Source organism: Nannospalax galili, unplaced genomic scaffold, assembly GCF_000622305.1.
Source record: "Nannospalax galili isolate Female #2095 unplaced genomic scaffold, S.galili_v1.0 scaffold386, whole genome shotgun sequence".
In the NCBI taxonomy this organism is placed as follows: domain Eukaryota; kingdom Metazoa; phylum Chordata; class Mammalia; order Rodentia; family Spalacidae; genus Nannospalax; species Nannospalax galili.
In genome coordinates this window covers 1,023,602-1,041,969 of record NW_008356676.1, presented here as the reverse complement: position 1 = coordinate 1,041,969, position 18,368 = coordinate 1,023,602, and the positions used below count along the sequence as shown (strand labels likewise).

General features: G+C 38.5%; 1 protein-coding gene across 1 annotated transcript in view; it reads right to left on the bottom strand.

The window, feature by feature from the left end:
• The window catches only part of Epsti1 (epithelial stromal interaction 1), a 104,530-nt gene that overhangs the window by 49,042 nt on the left and 37,120 nt on the right, over positions 1–18,368 (bottom strand). Inside the window, exon 6 of the mRNA XM_008854678.3 lies at positions 17,893–17,966. Within this exon, the coding sequence (XP_008852900.1) occupies positions 17,893–17,966 (74 nt within the window). The remainder of the gene's footprint in view (positions 1–17,892; positions 17,967–18,368) is intronic.

Here is an 18,368-nt window from a genome sequence, read left to right as displayed (position 1 = left end):
TCCAATCCTACAAAGTTAAGACTGATTCTGTTGAACAAAACTGCATCTGCTTCTCAAAAAGTGATCGTGCAATCCATAAAGTACCTGCATCTACCCCCTAACCCAATGAATGACTGTTACTTCTTTAACTTCTTTTACCAATCACAATTTCATCCTCATTCTGGTTTGTCTCCCCTACAGTTAAGATTTATCAGGATATCCAATCATAAAACTGTCCTTGCATTCTGATGGTACCCTCCATCTCTTTAGACCTGTCTCCAAATTACTTAACCCAAGATTAAATTCTATTCTAAGTTCTTTCTAATGTTATTTTCTCCTGTGGCCTTTTTTAAAAACTAGAATACCCCACTACTCCCTATGATGTTCATTTTCCTTTGCTACAACAATAAACACAACTTGTTCAACTATAGGTGTGCCCCTAGCAGTTATGGGGGAAGGCTACTGACAAATGCTATGCACTAAGGTAGGATTACTGCAGAGAAAAATGGAGAAAAGTAGACAAATTAAAAGGACAATGTTTTAGCAGTCTGTAACATTTCTTTTTTTTAGCATTGACTCAGGAAAGCGAATGTCATCCTGGCTTCCTGGACAATCAGTTCCTAAATGCCCGTAAGACCTTTGTGGGACTAGCAACCTGAGACTCATAAGTGGAGCTTCTTAAAAATTACTAGGTATAAGCCTTCAGCTTTCCAGGATGTCTGGAGTGGAATCTGGAAATCTGTTTCTTAACAGCACCCATGGTGATCTTAAGAACTACGATGGTACTACAGATGGATATTTAATATGCATGATTATCTTAGTTCCACATGATTCCAGCTTATGAATAATTAATGTTAAAGAACACATTTGAAAATAAAACTTCAGTGCGTCTTAGGAATGGCTGTGTAAGTGCTAACAGTATATTCTACCTCCACTTTGCAATAGCTTCACAAACCTGAACTTTGGTACTGTAAGTTTGGGTGAGTAATCACTTTTCCAGTGGCCCAACTATTCATTCAGGCAACATATATTTCCTGAGTCTCTGCTATGTACTTGAGCAATATGGGTTACAGGATAACTTTAAGAGATGCTATTTTGTATGAGCCCATTTCCTGCAACTGGGTGTGAGCAAAGGACATTTATGCACCTCAAAGCCTGTACTGGCTAGGAGAAACTACACTGGAGCAGACATGCCATTCTCATTTACAGGATCAGAAGACAGAGCACTATGATGTATACCAGTAATGTTGGGAGAGCTCAATTTTGTATTTAATCGTGTGCTTGAAAAGATATTCTTTCCCTCCATTTAACTGGTTTTTACTGCTTTAATTTAATCATAAAAGTGATACATGAATACAACGAGTTAGCTTTTTAAGAAAGGAATGGAAAATAAAAATAGAAAAGTTTTAGGAATAATAAAATGATACTCCCACTTAACACTCCTCTCAACATTAACCTTTTCCCCAAAAGCTAACATGAAATATATCAGATGTACCTTTCAGGGAAATTTTTCATTGATTGAGAAACATTTGCTTAGGAAGATGTTCAAGTAAAGAGTGGTTTACTTCAAAGACAATAATCAGGATGAAGCAGACGGGCCAGCTCCTCTCCGAGTTTCTCTTACTCCTCAACACAGAGCTGGACTACATTTCTTTGCTTCCATGCAATTAGATTGTGACTATGTATCTGAGTTCTGGGCAATGAAATGTGAGCAAATGTATGGGCCAGGCCTGCAGTGGCACCTCTATAACCACCCACATGAGTCCAAGTATTCTTTTCTTATTCTGTTTGATAGTGGTAGTCAAAGTGGGCCTAGAAGGTACTTGATAAGGGTTGTAGAGGCTCCTTTTGTCTGAGTTTCCTAAAGTTGGGGAACAAAAGCTAACCTGATGAGTCACACACCAGCCCCAGATCACTTTACCAGAAAGACATATTCTTCTTGATTTTTGAAAATTTGGTGGTTAATTTTTCACTATAGTTTTTCCTACCCTAAACAGAGATTTCTTTCTTCCTAAGGAGGATACTATAATATTCTGTTCCAAAATCTTACTGATTTCATTGAACATCATCCTCCAAATTTTATCTATATAAATTAATTCTTACATCTCTAATGTAATCCTTTTAGGAGCTAAATACAATTCTCTTACACAGATATACCACATGATATATTGATATTTGATATTTATTTGTTATTTAGTGAACAACATAGTCTATATATCAAGGCACACATATTTTTCTAGGATATATACTTAGGATTATAATTATTAAGTTCCTATAGATATGCATACTTAAATCATGCTTAATAGTTTCAAGCTGCTCTATACAGATGAACAGTCTCCCAAAAGCCCAGTATATGCTAGTGGCAATTTGAAACCACAGGCTACTTTTCTGAGTCCTTATCCTATCGTCTTGCACATTCTACTAATCTCAATCACCTTCAAATGACCAAGACTTACCCACTGATGTAGTACAGATGTTAAAAATTTTCCCCAAAGGCCTGTATGTTAGAAGGTTGGTGCCCAGGGTGGCATTATTGAGAGGTTAGTGGAACATATTAGAGGAGGCATCTTAAGGGATATCTTTTGGTGTTTGGGGATGTACCTTTGAAGGGGATTGTGGGACCCCTGTCTCTTCTTCCTTCTCTTGCTTGGTCAAGAAGTTAACGGTTTTGCTCCATCACTTAATTCATATGAGGATTCGTTACCTTGCCATAGGCCCAAACAAACAACCAATTAATTATGGATTAGACCCTCCAGAAATGTAAGCTAAAATAATTTTTCTCTATAAGCTTTTAATCTCAAAAAATAAAAGAGAAAAGAAAAAAGGAAGAAAAGTTTATTATCCCAGTTATTTTATTATGAGGATGGAAAGCTAATACCACCGTTATTCATTCCCATCCAGTCTCTCAATTCTGTACTGCTCTATGTACCTCCCAACTCCTCCATTCAGTCATCCAATACTTTCTACTATGATAACTAAGATCTCCAACTAACAGCCAGCAACTTTGTAGCTTTAGCCTCATATCATAAAATCTCCCTCAAGAGTGATAGAAAAGGATGCATGACATCCTCCTCTGACCTCCACACATACATATGGGGATATACCACACTCAAATACTGTATACACACAAATCATTTTTAAGTTTTCCTCAAGTACAGAATTATTATTGGGCAAACATCAAGGTAAAGAAATTGCTCCTGGCAAGCTCCACCTGTGGATGTTACTAAACTCAGTGGGCAAAAGTTGAAGGTTAACAGGATATTAGTATTATCTTAAGAGATCTCAATAAACACATAAATCATTTACAAATGGAAAAACAGCACCTTCACAGTGGAGACTACCTTAACTAAATGAACAAAGAAACATTATAAATGAAAAGAACATAAGCATCATGTGCCCTCTGAAGAGATGCACTAAGAGAGTGTGGTATTGCTTTTGTAATACTCTATGTTAAAATGTGTAACTTCAACCCAATCATGAAAAATGTCAGACAAATGCAAAGTGAAGGCTATTCTACACAGAACCTAGCTAGAACCCACTGAAAGTGTTAAAGTTGTGAAAAACAAGGACAGGATGAGGTACCATTAGAGATGGAAATAAACTGAATCATGATAACTGGATGTTTTATATGTTCCTACACTGGATCCTGAAATAGAAAACAGGCGTTGGCGGAAACAATGGTAAAATTTAACAATGTCTTTAAGTTTATGGTATTATACCAATGCTAATTGTCTGATTTCAATAATTATACTGTGGTTACATAAGCTATTACATGATCTTAGATAAAGGTGTTAATGGCAATTATACTACTTTTGTAACTTTTCTTTAAGGTGACTGTTATTTCAAAATAAGAGGGGAAGGAGGTCTGCTTTCTTTAGTGCATTCCTTGAAGCTTAACTCTATTTTAAGAAAGTGCTTCCCCTGAGTCCCTGTATTAGTTACTTTTCTCATTGTTGTGATAAAATACTTGACAAAAGTTCACAATTTAAGGGTGTGGTCCCTCATGGCTGCAGGTCCTTGAGGCAGGGCGTCTCCCTACATCCACAGTCAGGAAGCATAGAGAGATGAATACTGGTGCTCAGCTAGTTTTCTCTTTTTCTGGTCTTTTTGAGACAGGGTTTCCCTGTAGCCCCAGCTGGCCTGGAACTCACTATGTAGACCAGGCTGGCCTCGAACTCACAGAGATCTACCTGCCTCTGCCTCCTGAGTGCTGGGATTAAAGGTGTACACACCACCATGCCTGGCTAGTTCTTTTTTTTTTTATGCAGCCCAGAACCCCAACCCATGGAATAGTGCTGCCTGCATTTAAGGTGATTCTTCCAATATCAACTAATCTAGATTCTCTCTTCTAAACATACCCAGAGGTTTTCTTTGGTGAGTGTAAATTCTGTTAAGTTGACAATATTAACATCACACCCCCTAAATGGAACTATTTCATTTCTTATATACATGTTCCTCCATGCCTGAAGGTGGAATAGGCATTCTCTTTGCAGATCACTGCTTCTGCCTCATTATTTTAAAAAAATATACCTTTATATAATACTTACAATATCAAATTTATCATCCTCTTTGCCAATCAGCTTTCTGTTCAACCATTTCTCATTTGTGGAAGACTTCATTCTACCTCCCTGTGATGGTTAATCTCAATTGTCCACTTGAGATCTAGAATAACATATAAGATGGGCCACTAGGCATGTCTTGGAGGTTTATATTGATTCAGTTATTTGAAACAGGAAGGCCCACCCTTTGGATGGCATTATTCCCTGAGCTGGGTTCCCAAACTACATAAAAAGGAGAAAGTAAGCTGAGCACAAGCATTCATTGCTCCCCGCTTCCTGACTGTGGATGCAATGTAGCCGGCTGCCTCAAGCTCCTGCTGCTGTGACTTCCCCATCATGACAGACAGTAACCTGGAGCTGTGAGCTAAAATAAACCCTTTCTCCTTAAGTTGCTTTGGTCGGGGTTTTTACCTGAGCAACAGAAAAAGTAACGAAGATATACCTGACGTCAACTGCTCTTATCAGCATAAGTCTTATCTTTCCCTTACAGATTCCTTTAGCTTACCTCTTCCCCTCTTTCCTTCCATCATACATATCTGAAAAAAAGCCAGGCCCAAATCAAATCAAACCCACCTTCTGTCACACTCCAGCTCTATTTCTCAACTTTCTCATCTCCAATAGCTTTTCTATACTTTATATCAGCCACAGACTCCTAGTATGTGTTAGCCAGCTTTCTGTTCCTGTGAAAAAAAACCTGAGAAAATCAATGTTAAGAAGGAAAGATTTAGTTTGGTTCATGTTCAGAGGTCTCTATCCATGGTCACTTTGCCTCACTGTAATCAAGGCTGGACATCCTGATGGGAAGGACATGGCAGAACAAAGCTACTTATGTAATGGCAGCTGGGAGTCATGGGGGGAGAGAACAAAGGGATAGAAATGAGATAGTTCTCAAGAGCACATGTCCCTGACCCACTCCCTTCACCTGGGTCTTAGTTTGTAAGTTTCTATTACCTCCCAATAGCCTATCAAATTATGGCACCATCAACTCTCATGGTCCAATACTCCTCCAAAGCCCCAGTTCTGAACATTGCTACAGTGGGAACCAAGCCTTCACCACAAGAGCTTGAGGGGGAGGGTAATTTGAAATCTAAACTACAACATGGGTTCCTATACTAGACATCAGTGTTATTGACAAATATTCTCTTTACTTTTTTCTAATTTTTTATTAAATCTTTCTATATTTCATGTAGAATAGCTCAAATAATCTGAATCATCTTTATAGCCCCTTCCCCACCAAACCTCTCCCATAGTCCCCCACAATGGAACCCATATACTCTGTCCTAGGTGTTAAGGCCCTCTGTGTCAAGTCAGTGTCCCCAGACAATCCCCAGTGCAACTCCATCCACTTGGGGTCTAGTCAGATCCCTCTTATCTATCCAAACACCTATCATTTTCTTTTTTTTTTTTTTTAACAGAGCATAGGGTGGGAGTTTATTTGCAGAGGAGTTGGCTCCCCCCATTTACGAATGCACTGGAAAGTTCATACTCAAATATAGATCCTGTGAGTTCCTGACAGCTGCAGAAAATGGTGGGAGAGGTGCCTCCTGACATTCTCAGCTTACATATCCTTAGTCCCTCCCCCATATGCAACTAAGGTTGACTGGGTGGGAGGGATAGGTGACTCTCCCCATCGACTCCTTGATGAGTGTGGGAAGGATGTATGACTATAGCTTGCTGGCACATTGTTAGAGTACATGTCCAGTAAACACTCCATCCCTTCTTCCAGCTCTTACATTCTTTCTGCCAACCTCTTGGGCAAAAGTCCCTGAGCCTTGGAGGAGTGGTAGGTGTGGAATGAGCTTCCTCCTATTGTGGCAAGGCACTGAACTTTTGGGTCTTTTGCATGGGCTGTTGGCCTATTTCAGTGGGATTCCATCTAATCTAAAAATACAAACAGCAAGCTGGGCGTGGTGGTGCACGCCTGTAGTCCCAGCACTTGGGAGGCAGAGGCAGGTGGATCTCTGTGTGGTTAAGGCCAGCCTGGTCTACATAATGTGTTGCAGAACATTTGGGGCTACAGGGAGAGTCTGCCTCTAAAACAACAAAAAAAAAAAAAAAAAAAAAAATACAGACAGCAAGAAGCAAGACCATCTAAGCAGTGGCTCCTATAGTAACTTATAATAACTATGGGTGTAAATACAAATGCTTGGGACAAATGTCCTCTTTTTTGTTTGTTTGGTTGTTTTTGTTTTTTTTTTTAAAAAAAATAATTTATTGAGAATTTCATATAGGCGTATAAGCATATAAGGTATTTTGATCAAATCCATGCCCACTCCCTCCCCTCCAAATCCTTCCATATCTCTCATTACTTTTTTGTACTTTTTGTCGTAGTTTGTTTTTTCATTGCTGTGACAAAACACTCTGACCACTACCAACCTGAGGAGGAAAAGGTTTATTTATCTTACAGCTCCCAGGTCACAGTTCATCAGGGAGCCCAAGGTAGGAATTCAGGGCAGGAACCTGGAGGCAGAAGTTGGAGCACAGGCTGTGGAGGAACTCTGCTCACTGGCTTGCTCTCCTGGCCCCTGCTCAGCCTTCTTTCTTATGCAACACAGGCCCATCCGCCCAGGGGTGGCACCATTCACAGTGGACTGGGCCCTCCCACACCACTCAACAATCAAGAAGGTGCCCCATGGGCATAACCACAGGCCAGTACAATGAAGGAAATTCCCCAATTGAGGCTCCCTCAACCCAGGTGTGTCAAGTTGACACTAAAGCTATCCAGCACAAGGCATATAAGCATACGAGGTGTTTTGATCAAATCCATGCCCACTCTCTCCCCTCCAAATCATCCCTTATCTCCCCATTACTTTTTTTCTGATAACTTCATGTTTAGTAACATTTCCCCCTCTGAAGAGGCAGCCCTAAAATCTTTTAAGGATTAGATAAGAGCTCCCAAATACTTTCAACATTTTTGGCCTTTGGAACACAGTATGTTGCTAAGAAGCCCAAGGAAATGTCCTCTTTTCAAACTACCAAATGGCAATTCTCATTCTTGGATATAATTTCTATCATGACTTGACCTTCCTTCAAACATTCTCACTACAATCACTTTCATCCTTTGGGGACTGCCAAATCGCCATCCTCCTCTCTCCCACCCATTCTCACCATCAGCTTCCACTGATCTTTATTTCTTGTATAACTTTTATACCATGGTCAATATGTTTTCTAAAAAGTGTCTTCACAAATGCCTTTAATTTGCTTTCCTTCCATCATGTTTGTCAAAAAACATGTCAGACCCAGATCAAGTCAAATACTTGTGTTCTCTGAGTCTATACCAGAGGGTGTGAATCAAACATAGGGAAAGGATCATATCCAGTGGTTTGAGATGGGAAGTGTGAAGGAGGATGAACAGTGAGGTAGACCAGCTGCACATGAAATTCAGGAACTCTACGCAGAAGCTTCACTCTATTCAGGAAATTTACTCAGGAGCACTACTCCTTTTCACTCATGAATTCCTTTCCTTATGAACTTTGCTTTTCCACCCTATACCCTTCAGCTACTATCTTCTCATACTACCTTGAGAGTAGAGAAAAGAAATATTCTATATATTCAAGTATATCTTCCCCCAAACTGAATCTTCGAGTCTCCTTCCACTGGACATTATGTATCTTTCCACAAACAACCAATTTAGGAAAACTCTCCTTGATCCCACAACCTCAGCCTGTTACTGTCTCATTTCATTGCTCTTCTCAAATGACTCAAGAGTTTGACCAAAAGACATCTCTGCTTCCATCTCTCTCTCTCTCTCTCTACTCAAGTCCAGTCCAGTCAGGGTCCATTCCCACTCTCATACCCAAATCATTCATTCCTGTCAGGAACACAAATGATTGCCTCATAGCTACAGACACCGGTTCATTCGGTGTTTCAGCGGCAATAGAGGATTGATAAATCTCTCTACTGGAAATGTCTCTCTCTTGATTCCTGTGACCTTATACTCTTGATTTATCCTGCCTCTCAGAAGTTCTTCCACATCTATCTATTCTCTAAATGATAGAGTGCATCTAATATTTGGTCCTAGGCCTCTTTCAAATCTATAATTTTTCTTAAGTGATTTTATCCATTCCATGGCTTGTATTTGAATAGTAGTACTTTCTAAATTGATATGTCCCACATATTTTTTCACAAATTTGTGCATGCCTTCAGCTCAAATGCCATCTTCTTGGTGAGCCAAAATGTTTCTGTTACACTAAAGAGATTTACCCCTCCCAGTCTCCCTACTGTTGATTATCTTACCATCTCTCTATCCCTGTGTTCCTTAACAGGAATTATTGCAACCTGGGATCCAACATGTCCTTTGTCAGCTAGTTTATCATCTGAATTTCTATATTTGGTCATGGAGCCATTTTTTTTTCTGTTTACAGTACATACCCAGAATCTAGCACAGTGCCAAACATATATAAGGTACTCGTTATTAATCAAAACACATTTCCTAATGTTACTGATTACCAATATATTGATATTTTCAGTGTAATAATACATTTTACATTTGTGTGTTTTGAATATTTTTCTCTCTTAATTTCTTATTGAAGTACTTTGTCAGTTTTCCTAGAGTTGGCTTTTTCTTATCATTAAATAAGAATTTTTTGCTGAATTAGGTCTTTATCTCATTATATTTTAGGCAAATATTTTCTCTTAGATTACCTCTTATTTGCAATTTTGTTCATGTCTTCTATTATAAAGTTAAGATTTTATATTCTTAAAGTTTTTGTTTTCCTTTACTGATTCTGGTTTGGATATTGTCTAAAAAGGAGTGAAACCTAAAGTTATATATATATATAATTCCTCCTTACATTCTAAGTGTGTTGGTTTAATACATTTTGTCAAATTGTCCATCCTTTTGACCCTGAGTTTTTGTTTTCCTTTACTGATTCTGGTTTGGATATTGTCTAAAAAGGAGTGAAACCTAAAATTATATATATATATAATTCCTCCTTACATTCTAAGTGTGTTGGTTTAATACATTTTGTCAAATTGTCCATCCTTTTGACCCTGATTGTTTTTGTTTTTGTTTTTTGAGACAGGGTCTCACTATATAGTGTTGCTGGCCTGGAACTTGCTATGTAGACCAGGCTGACCTTAGACTCAAAGAGATTCACCTTCTCTTCCTGAGTGCTGGGATAAAAAGCATGCAGCACCACACCTGGCTCTTGATCCCAATTTTAAAAGATACTTATAGCCATAGCTAAAGGCTTAAATACTGAATCATCAAATGATCATAAATCAACCTGTAGATTTTCTATAGCATTCAATGATCTATTTATCTATTGATTACAATGCCATTAACATTTGCTGTGCCTATCTCAGCTCTAAAGTTCTTATTCTTTTTTCCTAAAGTAATTTCAGTTTTGACTTCTATTTTTCCCCATTAGTCATTTAAAAGGATATTAAGCTCTGCCCACAAACCCAGCACTTAGGAGGTTGAGGCAGATGGATTGTGAGTTCCAGGCCAGCATGGACTACCAGCAAGACTTTGCCTCAAAACTGAAAAAATATAAAGAGGGTATTTTAAATTTTCAAGTGGATGGACATTGAAATCTCTTACTGCATAATTTCTAATTTTACTACATTTTTGTGCAGGACTGATTTTTCAGGATTGGGAGGGATACATGGAATGTTTTGACAAGCTTTGAGGCCTCAATCATGACCAATGCCAGGGTAGTCAACACAATATTAAAAGGAATGTGTTTTCATACACCTGGTACCATGCTTCACAACCATGCTATACAGCCTGTGAATTCATCATTATTCGGTTCCTCTCCCTTGTATCAGTTTTTCCCTTTTATCTATTCATTTCCATGGAGAATTAGTTAAATGAAAGAAACATTTGGCAAATCCATACTTTATATTAGCTATTTTGATAGTATTTTTTGTCTAATTTTTGTCCTACATACATTCCAAATCCATGTTACTAAAGATTTAGGGTTCATTTTCTTTGGGATTATGTATTTTATCTTCATAAAATATTGAACACCTTTTGCTAGAATTCAATTTGTCTCATATTAATGTTGCTACATCTGCTGTCTTTTGTTAGCACTTATGGATATATTTTCCATTGTTTTGATTTTTAACTCTTTTATAGGTGTCTCTTATAATACCATATAGTTATGTTTCTTTATATGTAACCCAAGAGGTTTTTTAAATAAATACGCATCATTTTTGTAAGTACTAGCTTGTTGGGTTTAATATTTTACTTTCTTTTACTGTGCAAATTCATTTTCTGCTTTTTGTTGTAATAATCAAATTGTGATTTTTTGCATTTTTCTCATGTGCTTATGCATCCAGTGTGTACATATGGTTGACTTGTATAATTAAAACACATATATATTGATTTTTCTGTCACTGTCTGGAGTTTACAAGTCTTATGCAACAAAGGGAAGAATACTTATTATAGTTCACATCCATCTCTTTTGCTTGTGTTTCTTCTAGTGCAAAACAAAATCTTCCATGAAATGAAATTAATCCTGTCTATTCAGAAGGAAGGAAGGGAAGGAGGGAGGGAGGGAGGGAGAGAGGGAGGGATGGAGGGAAGGAGGGAGGGGAGAGACGAGGGGGTAGAAGAAAAGGAAACCAGTCACATATTTGGGCTATAAATGTCTCAATCTTCATTAGTCAACATTTTATTCTGGCATCTCTAGCTTCTTTATTCTTTTCTTTTCACCCTTCCCAACCCCATTCCCTGCCAGCCTCTGTCACAGGTAGACTCCAATTCCTTCACCTCAGATCTCTGGACTAGCTTCCTAATCCAGACTACTTAAACATTCTACCTAGATCCCTAAATCCTGCTCCAGGCAGTCCCCAACTTCCCTTGTCTCCATTCTTGGCTTCATTATTTAATTTGTCTAGAATTCATTTTCTGGTAACTTTTTTCAGTAATGTTCTTTGAACCCACATGGAAATAATAAGGTGGCTATGCAGGGAACTTGTCTCCAGGATGGGCACATCCTTAGGTGTGGTATACACACCAGGAGCACTTTCTGGCTCCAGGGCTTTTTTAGCAAATCTCATAGATCCATAAATTGTTCCCAGGGTTTAGCTTTGGGGGTAAAGGCTGGTGTCAGCCATTCTCTGTCTTCCTTCTTCTTGCTTTCTCTGTTGGAGTTTATTCAGTTCAGCATCTCTCCCTGAGCATTATGCTGGTCTCTTCTGTGGACTGTATCTATGAGTCTTCCTATGAGTTAGTTATCTATCATCACTCACCCTAGAAACCCCAAGAAGGTATAGAGCATTCTCCAGGTAGAGGAAAGGGATTAGAGTATGAACTAAGGCAGTCTAGCCCCAGATACACTGCCCTCCCAGGAGAGAAACACTGATGGTTAAGTTCTAACAATGAGATAACAAGTCAGACTATTTTGCAATCAAACACTGGTCAGTGTTTATCTTTTACCCGTTGTTGACTACATGCAGAAAAAAATGAAAACTGACTTGGTACTGATGCCTAAGCTTTGGTGTCTCCTGATAAAAGTCAGGAATTTCACAGAATATTAACGTTACAAGAGTTAAGTCTTCCCTGTTGTGCTAAGGAGACTTCTTCCTCCAGGTCCCAGTACTGTCAATTGTTCTAGTGTCTTTCTACCTCTGCGCTCCTTTAGAGGAATTATCATAACCTGTGATCCTGTGAACCTGTGAACCTGCTATGTGACTGTGATGGATTACAACAAACCACATGTCCCGGCATAGAAGATCACATGAACCTTCTTCAATCCGTAACATGACCAGATACTTCAAACTCTAACTGTAAAGACCGACTACCACTACTTTATCAGGGACAGCATGAGCCTAGCTTTGGTCTTCTCTCCTTTTAGATGTGGCTGATAAGATGCTAATCATAACAACTCTTATTCCTGATAACATACAACCCAGGGAAAAGGCCTGCTTTCTTAAACCCCTGATCACCTGGCATGGGCCCAAACCCTGTAAATCCCTTCTGCCATCTTACTAAGGCACCCTGCAGTTCTTGGAAGTGTGACTACAGAATGTGGAATTCATTTTAGAGGCAACAGGAATGGGAAATAATCACATCTTTTATAACAGGGGATGACATGACCCAAACTATGTTTAAAAAACTAAATTTGGGGCTCACGAGATGGCTCCGCAGATAAGGGCACTTGCTGCCAAGCCTGATAACCTGGGGAGTTCAATCCCTAGGATGCACGTGGTAGAAAGAGGAAACTGATGGCCCCAAGTTGTCCTCCAGGGCACATGCCATTGCATGTGCACTTACTTGTATGCACACACACACACACACACACACACACACACACACACACAAATAAATGTAATTTTAAAAAATTAACTAAATGTGACAAAACTTAAGACAATCAAGAGGAGACAGTGGCAGAGACATTGCAATAGTCTAGGGGTGACCAAAGAGCTCAGACACAGGCAATAGTTCAAGTGGCATGTAGTAAGTACTAACATGAAGGTAGTAGTCCTGGAAATCAAATGAGTTAGGATGTCAGCAGGGTAGAAATTTTGATATGCCTCTAATCATCAACATGATTTAACATTCAGTAATAAAGGATTTCTTCTGACCAAACTTTTCATAAGCTCTTCGCTCTCAGCTGAACAAAATAGATACACGATTTTTATATCCATAAGTTCACTTCATTAGCATACGCTGAGAAGTTATGAATAGGATGACTTTGCAGTCACCTTACCTAAATTATAAAATTCAAGGTTGGATTTAAGCCTACCATATGGATAAGGGAGCACTGTAGCCCTTAAGTGTCTTTCAGAAGTTCCCATGAAGGACATTAGAAGTTCTGTGAGCATATTAGAAGGCAAACTTGGGGCCAAAGTGTGCATATTCAGCAGACTTGTCTGGATCCTCAGCTCTAGGAAACTAAAATAGATGAAGATGTGCCTCCAAGGAACTAAGCACACATTATCATTCAAGTGGAAGTAAAAGAGACGCATGGTTCCAGTGGTGGAAATGAAGACAATTTCTCACTATTACAATCACCAGGAAGAGCTGGAGGAGGGGTGTGGCAGTTTAAGAATAAGAAGGTCCTAGTTGGGAATAGGCTTAGTTCTAAGAGGCTTTAAGAATTAAGAGCCCATAGCCCAGCATGGTGGTCCATGCCTTTAATCCCAACACTTAGGCAGCAGAAGCAGGTGAATCTCTAGGCTAGCCTGGTCTACATAGGAAGTTACAGGCCATCTGGAGCTCAGGGAGACCCCGCCTCAAAAAAACAAAACAACAACAAAAGCATTAAGATCCCTGGACTGGGGAGCTGGCTTAGCAGGTAAAAAGATTCTTGCCTCACAAATCTGATGACCTCACTTCGATCCACCATGGATCCCACAGTAGAAGGAGGAACTGACTCCTGAATGCTATCCTCCACCCTCCACATGTACACTGAACTCACACATACACAAATAAGTGAAAGAATAGACAATTATTTTTTTAATTGAGCCCCTTATCTCTGTTAAGCAATGCCAGCATCTGTTACCTGGAAGAAGAGCACAACTCAGATCATGAATACCCATCACCCTACATGGAGATCAACTATGGGACTAACCCAGGGTTGGACCTAGGAAGGTGTGCTCATATGTGATGAATGGAGAGAAAACATTAATTTTTTCAGCCTTTTCCCTACTCTAGACAAAATTTAGAACTTGATAGAAAGAAATAGAAGTCAGCTTTGGTCAAGTTTCTGTCTTTACCTGGCCTACCCTTTCCAATAGCTCGTATCACAAATACTCATGTCACCACAGGGTTCACCACCCCATCCACCCTGATCTTCCTGACCTTCATAGAACACTATGCCCTCACATTATCTATTTTCCAAAGTCTCCCAAATCTCAGGACTTAAATTTGGCTGCATCACTTACTGTGTCTGTAACTGGAAAGTTTCAATTACTCAAGCCTCCATCTATAATAAGTTTAATCTGGAGATTCAATTTTTTAAAGGCTAAATAATATGCTTAATATGGAGACAGGCATTCAGTTTCTCAATTACATGGCAGCTTCTTATTACTTTGATTTGAAAAAGCCAAGCACTTTTTAACTACATAAATGCATGCTCTCTTACAGTAAATGATTACTAGAAATGAGTTGCAATTTTAAATGTTTAAAACATAGATAGTTCCTATGCTTACAGAAAAATCTTAAATACAACTTCTCTAATACCTGCATACAAATTGCCTGACCCAACCCTACCCTCATTCTATCACTATTTAATCAACTCAAAACCCAAACTCCTTCCAAAATGTACCCAAAAATACACATTTAGAAAAATGAAAACCACCTGATAAATTATCATTGAGATTTAAAATATTGAGATTTATTTTACCCAATGTTCTAAATAACCTAAATTATAGCATTCTCTTTGATGATAAAAATGGAGGTTTATTCACTGTTCCTTCAGATCCAGACATCTTTCTGTGCTCTCAGCTAACAGGAAAGGCTACCCTGAGAAACATCACATTTGAATTTTTATAGGCAGTAAATAGTTACAGAGACTAAAAGCGATGGTTAAAACTATGTCAAGATTAAATACCCATTTCTACCCTCTGCTTTCAGGTTCAAGAATCCTAGAACTAATTCTGAATTGTGAAATTGGAGTATGTCCCCAGCCAGAGTGGCAGACTTAATGCATCATTAATCTGGTCTGCTCTCAGACACCAATTGAAATAGTCACAGTCATTCGATTTTTAAGGAAAAGACAGTACTGCAGAAGTACATTGCAGAGGTCTTTTCATAAAAACCATCCTGTGTGCTCCATCTGTATGTGCAATCTGCTTGTGTATTTTCAGCCAGCTTGCATGGGCAGATTAATGTGTACAATTAGAAAGCAACCTCACAGGCATTCAATAAACTGCCTTCATTATTATACTCAGGAGAGTGCCTTTGGATGTCAATAAAAGCCTAGTTTTCTGCCTGTTAGCTAAATAATTGACAACACTAAAAATAATCAGAAGCAAATGAACAGAGTCAGGAACAAGGTGTGAAGAAAGAATGCATTAAGATGCTCTGGGTGTGCCTCAGGTGGCCACTGTGAGCCTTTTTGCTAGGAATGGATTTACAGTCCACTCAAGTCCATGGCTACTCTCCTCCACAGGAAAAACACATTGTTCCTGGTTTGTGGTTTATACCACCTATCACAGCATGCTGAAGCGAGGTATTGTCTCCTTTGGAGGAATTGCTTATTTAGTTTCTATTTTGTGTTCCCTCACTTGACAGCTTCAAGGGAATCTCATTGGGGCGTGGGAGACAGACTGTCTGATTGGTCTAGTGAAATCTCTGTGCTGTTAAAATTCTAACATCTTTCCTAGATATTTTTTTCACCACAAACTGGTTCTAAGAAAGTTTGGTGAAGACTTATTATAGAGAGGATTCACCTTTTCTGAGAAGTTCTTTTCATATTTCTAGCTTTATAATGGTCATTCATTTCATGAACTATTGATCTTTTAATTTCAATAGTATTCAAGACACAATGTTCTTTAAAGAAAATTTGCACATTTATACCTCTTCTGTGTTTCTCAATAGGCTTTAAAAATCAATTTGCAATACTTCCCATTTCTGTAGCTTCTCCTTTTCCGGGTTAACTTCAAACTTTCACGATAAGGGAAAGAAAAAGCAAGAGTGAAATGTGCGTGTAATTGAATTCAACTCTGCTGATAGTATGTGAGGCAGCTGAGAGCAAAGCCTTCTTTTCTTCTGTACAGAAAAAAAAAAAAAAAGATGATTGATCTTTAGTATTTAGTAAAACACAAACTCAAGGAGCTGGAAGACTTTGAAAGAAAAAAGGCCGAACAGAACAACCTCCAACCTTTGAAAACACCAAGAAATTCTCCTCCTTCGCCTTGCCTGGTTCAACTCACCAAAGTAAAGACTCCATCAACTTCCCAGTCCTGTAACTTAACTTGCTAAGGACCACTGTACAGGGCTGAGAAACTTCTCTGAGTCTTAAAGGAAGAAGGAAAGCTTATGATAGAGGCAGGATAATCTTGATGCTATGGGAAAACCAGAGGATGCTATACTAGAGAAGAAATACTCTAAAATGTCATAGACACGTGCAGTAGTACAACATCGGAGTCACCCTAAATTCTATAAATGGGGCACAAGGGTAGGGAAAGAGAACATGGAGCAGTCAGTGAGCAGCACAGATGAAAACCAAGTCCAGTTACTACTTCTGATGGGAGCAGAGATTTACCCTACAGTCTCTACCAAATAAAGTTGTATGATGAGCCCATCCAACAACGACTTCTGTTAGAAATGCCATTCCAAATCCCTGGAATAGTTAGGCCTTTTAAAACCATTAGTTAAATCATTCAGTCTGGAGTACAAATATTAGCATCCTTATTTTGAAAATGAAAATCAAATGAACAAACACAAGTTCAAAGGGATTTAATTGTTTGCTCAAGGTCATAGCTGAGGAATGAAGCTCGGATTCTGAACACAGGTCTGCTTGCTGCTAATTCTATCACATTTAGAATTACATAGAGTCAGAAACATAGTTCTTTGTTTCTGTCTGCTTTTAATTAGTACTCAGGTAACCTAAATACCAAGAGTCAGGATATGAGTTTATCTTTAAAGACTATAACAGAGTAGGTTATCAGTATTATAAAACATATGTACCAATACTATTTAATATTGACATAGCAAATATTATTTATAAATCATATTAGAAAAGTTATCTTATAGAAAAAATACCTTATTTATGATCGTCAATTGGAAGTTTCAAAAATAATTAGTGACATCTCAATTCTTTTTAAAAATATTTTATCACTTTTATGTGTATGAGTGTATTGCCTGCACATATGCAAGTACACCCAGGTCATGCAAGGCCCGCAGAGGTCAGAAAAGGCTTTGAATTTCCCTGGACCTGGAGTTACAGATGGTTGTTAGTCGCGATGTAGGTGCTGGGAATGGAACCTGGGTCCTCTGCAAGAGCAGCCAGTGCTGTTAACCACTGAGCCATCTTCCAGCCACATCTTAATTCTTGGCTAGGAAAACTACCACAGTAAAATAGTCTCCAGTCCATTAGATTAAATCCTATGTAGTTTAGATTCTCTTGGGTATTTCATCTCAACTACTCTCCTAGTTACATCAATTTCTTGGAAACCAACATAATCAGAAATAATCTGGAATCAAGTCCTCTGACTCACCTGTAGTGATATGCCCCTCAAATTTAGTAAGATTATTGCTCATCAGCTGAAAGTAGAAATTACTTTGATGAACACATGTGTCCACAATCTCAGATCCTCAGAGATGATAGAGCTCAATTATTATATCTAATATAATGCCCATAATTGAACACCAAAGGTTTGAAAAGTTGTCATCATCTAGAAGCCAAAAGCTGAATGGACACTATGCCAGGAAAGAAAAGGCTCTGAGAACACTTACTATTGATGATGTTCTCTAAACGCTTCTCTTCGGAGGTTTTCTTGAAGTCGCTTTTTCTTCTCTAGCTTATTGCTCTGAAATTGCAAATATCAAAATGGAATTTCTTAAGGAAGCTTTAGGTAGAATCATGAAATTGAGGTTATCCAAAACCCCAAATCCTTGACTTCCAGTGGTCCCAGAGATTCCAAGTTTGCATCCCCTCTCAGAACACATGAACACTACACTAAAATCCCCCAGTTCTTTCCAAAGCTCCCCATACAACTTGACTGGTTAAATTGAAGAATCAAAATTTCACATTTTTATTCCAGTCCAGATGATAGCAACATATACTTTTAAAGCAGTGTTTGCAAAATGATCTAATGGAAACAAAAATTTCCATACCAAATATATTAAATTAAAATTATAACAATACACAGTTAAATCATTCATACAAAAGTTATACATACATCACATTCTACCAAAGCTCCCAGGAAAAG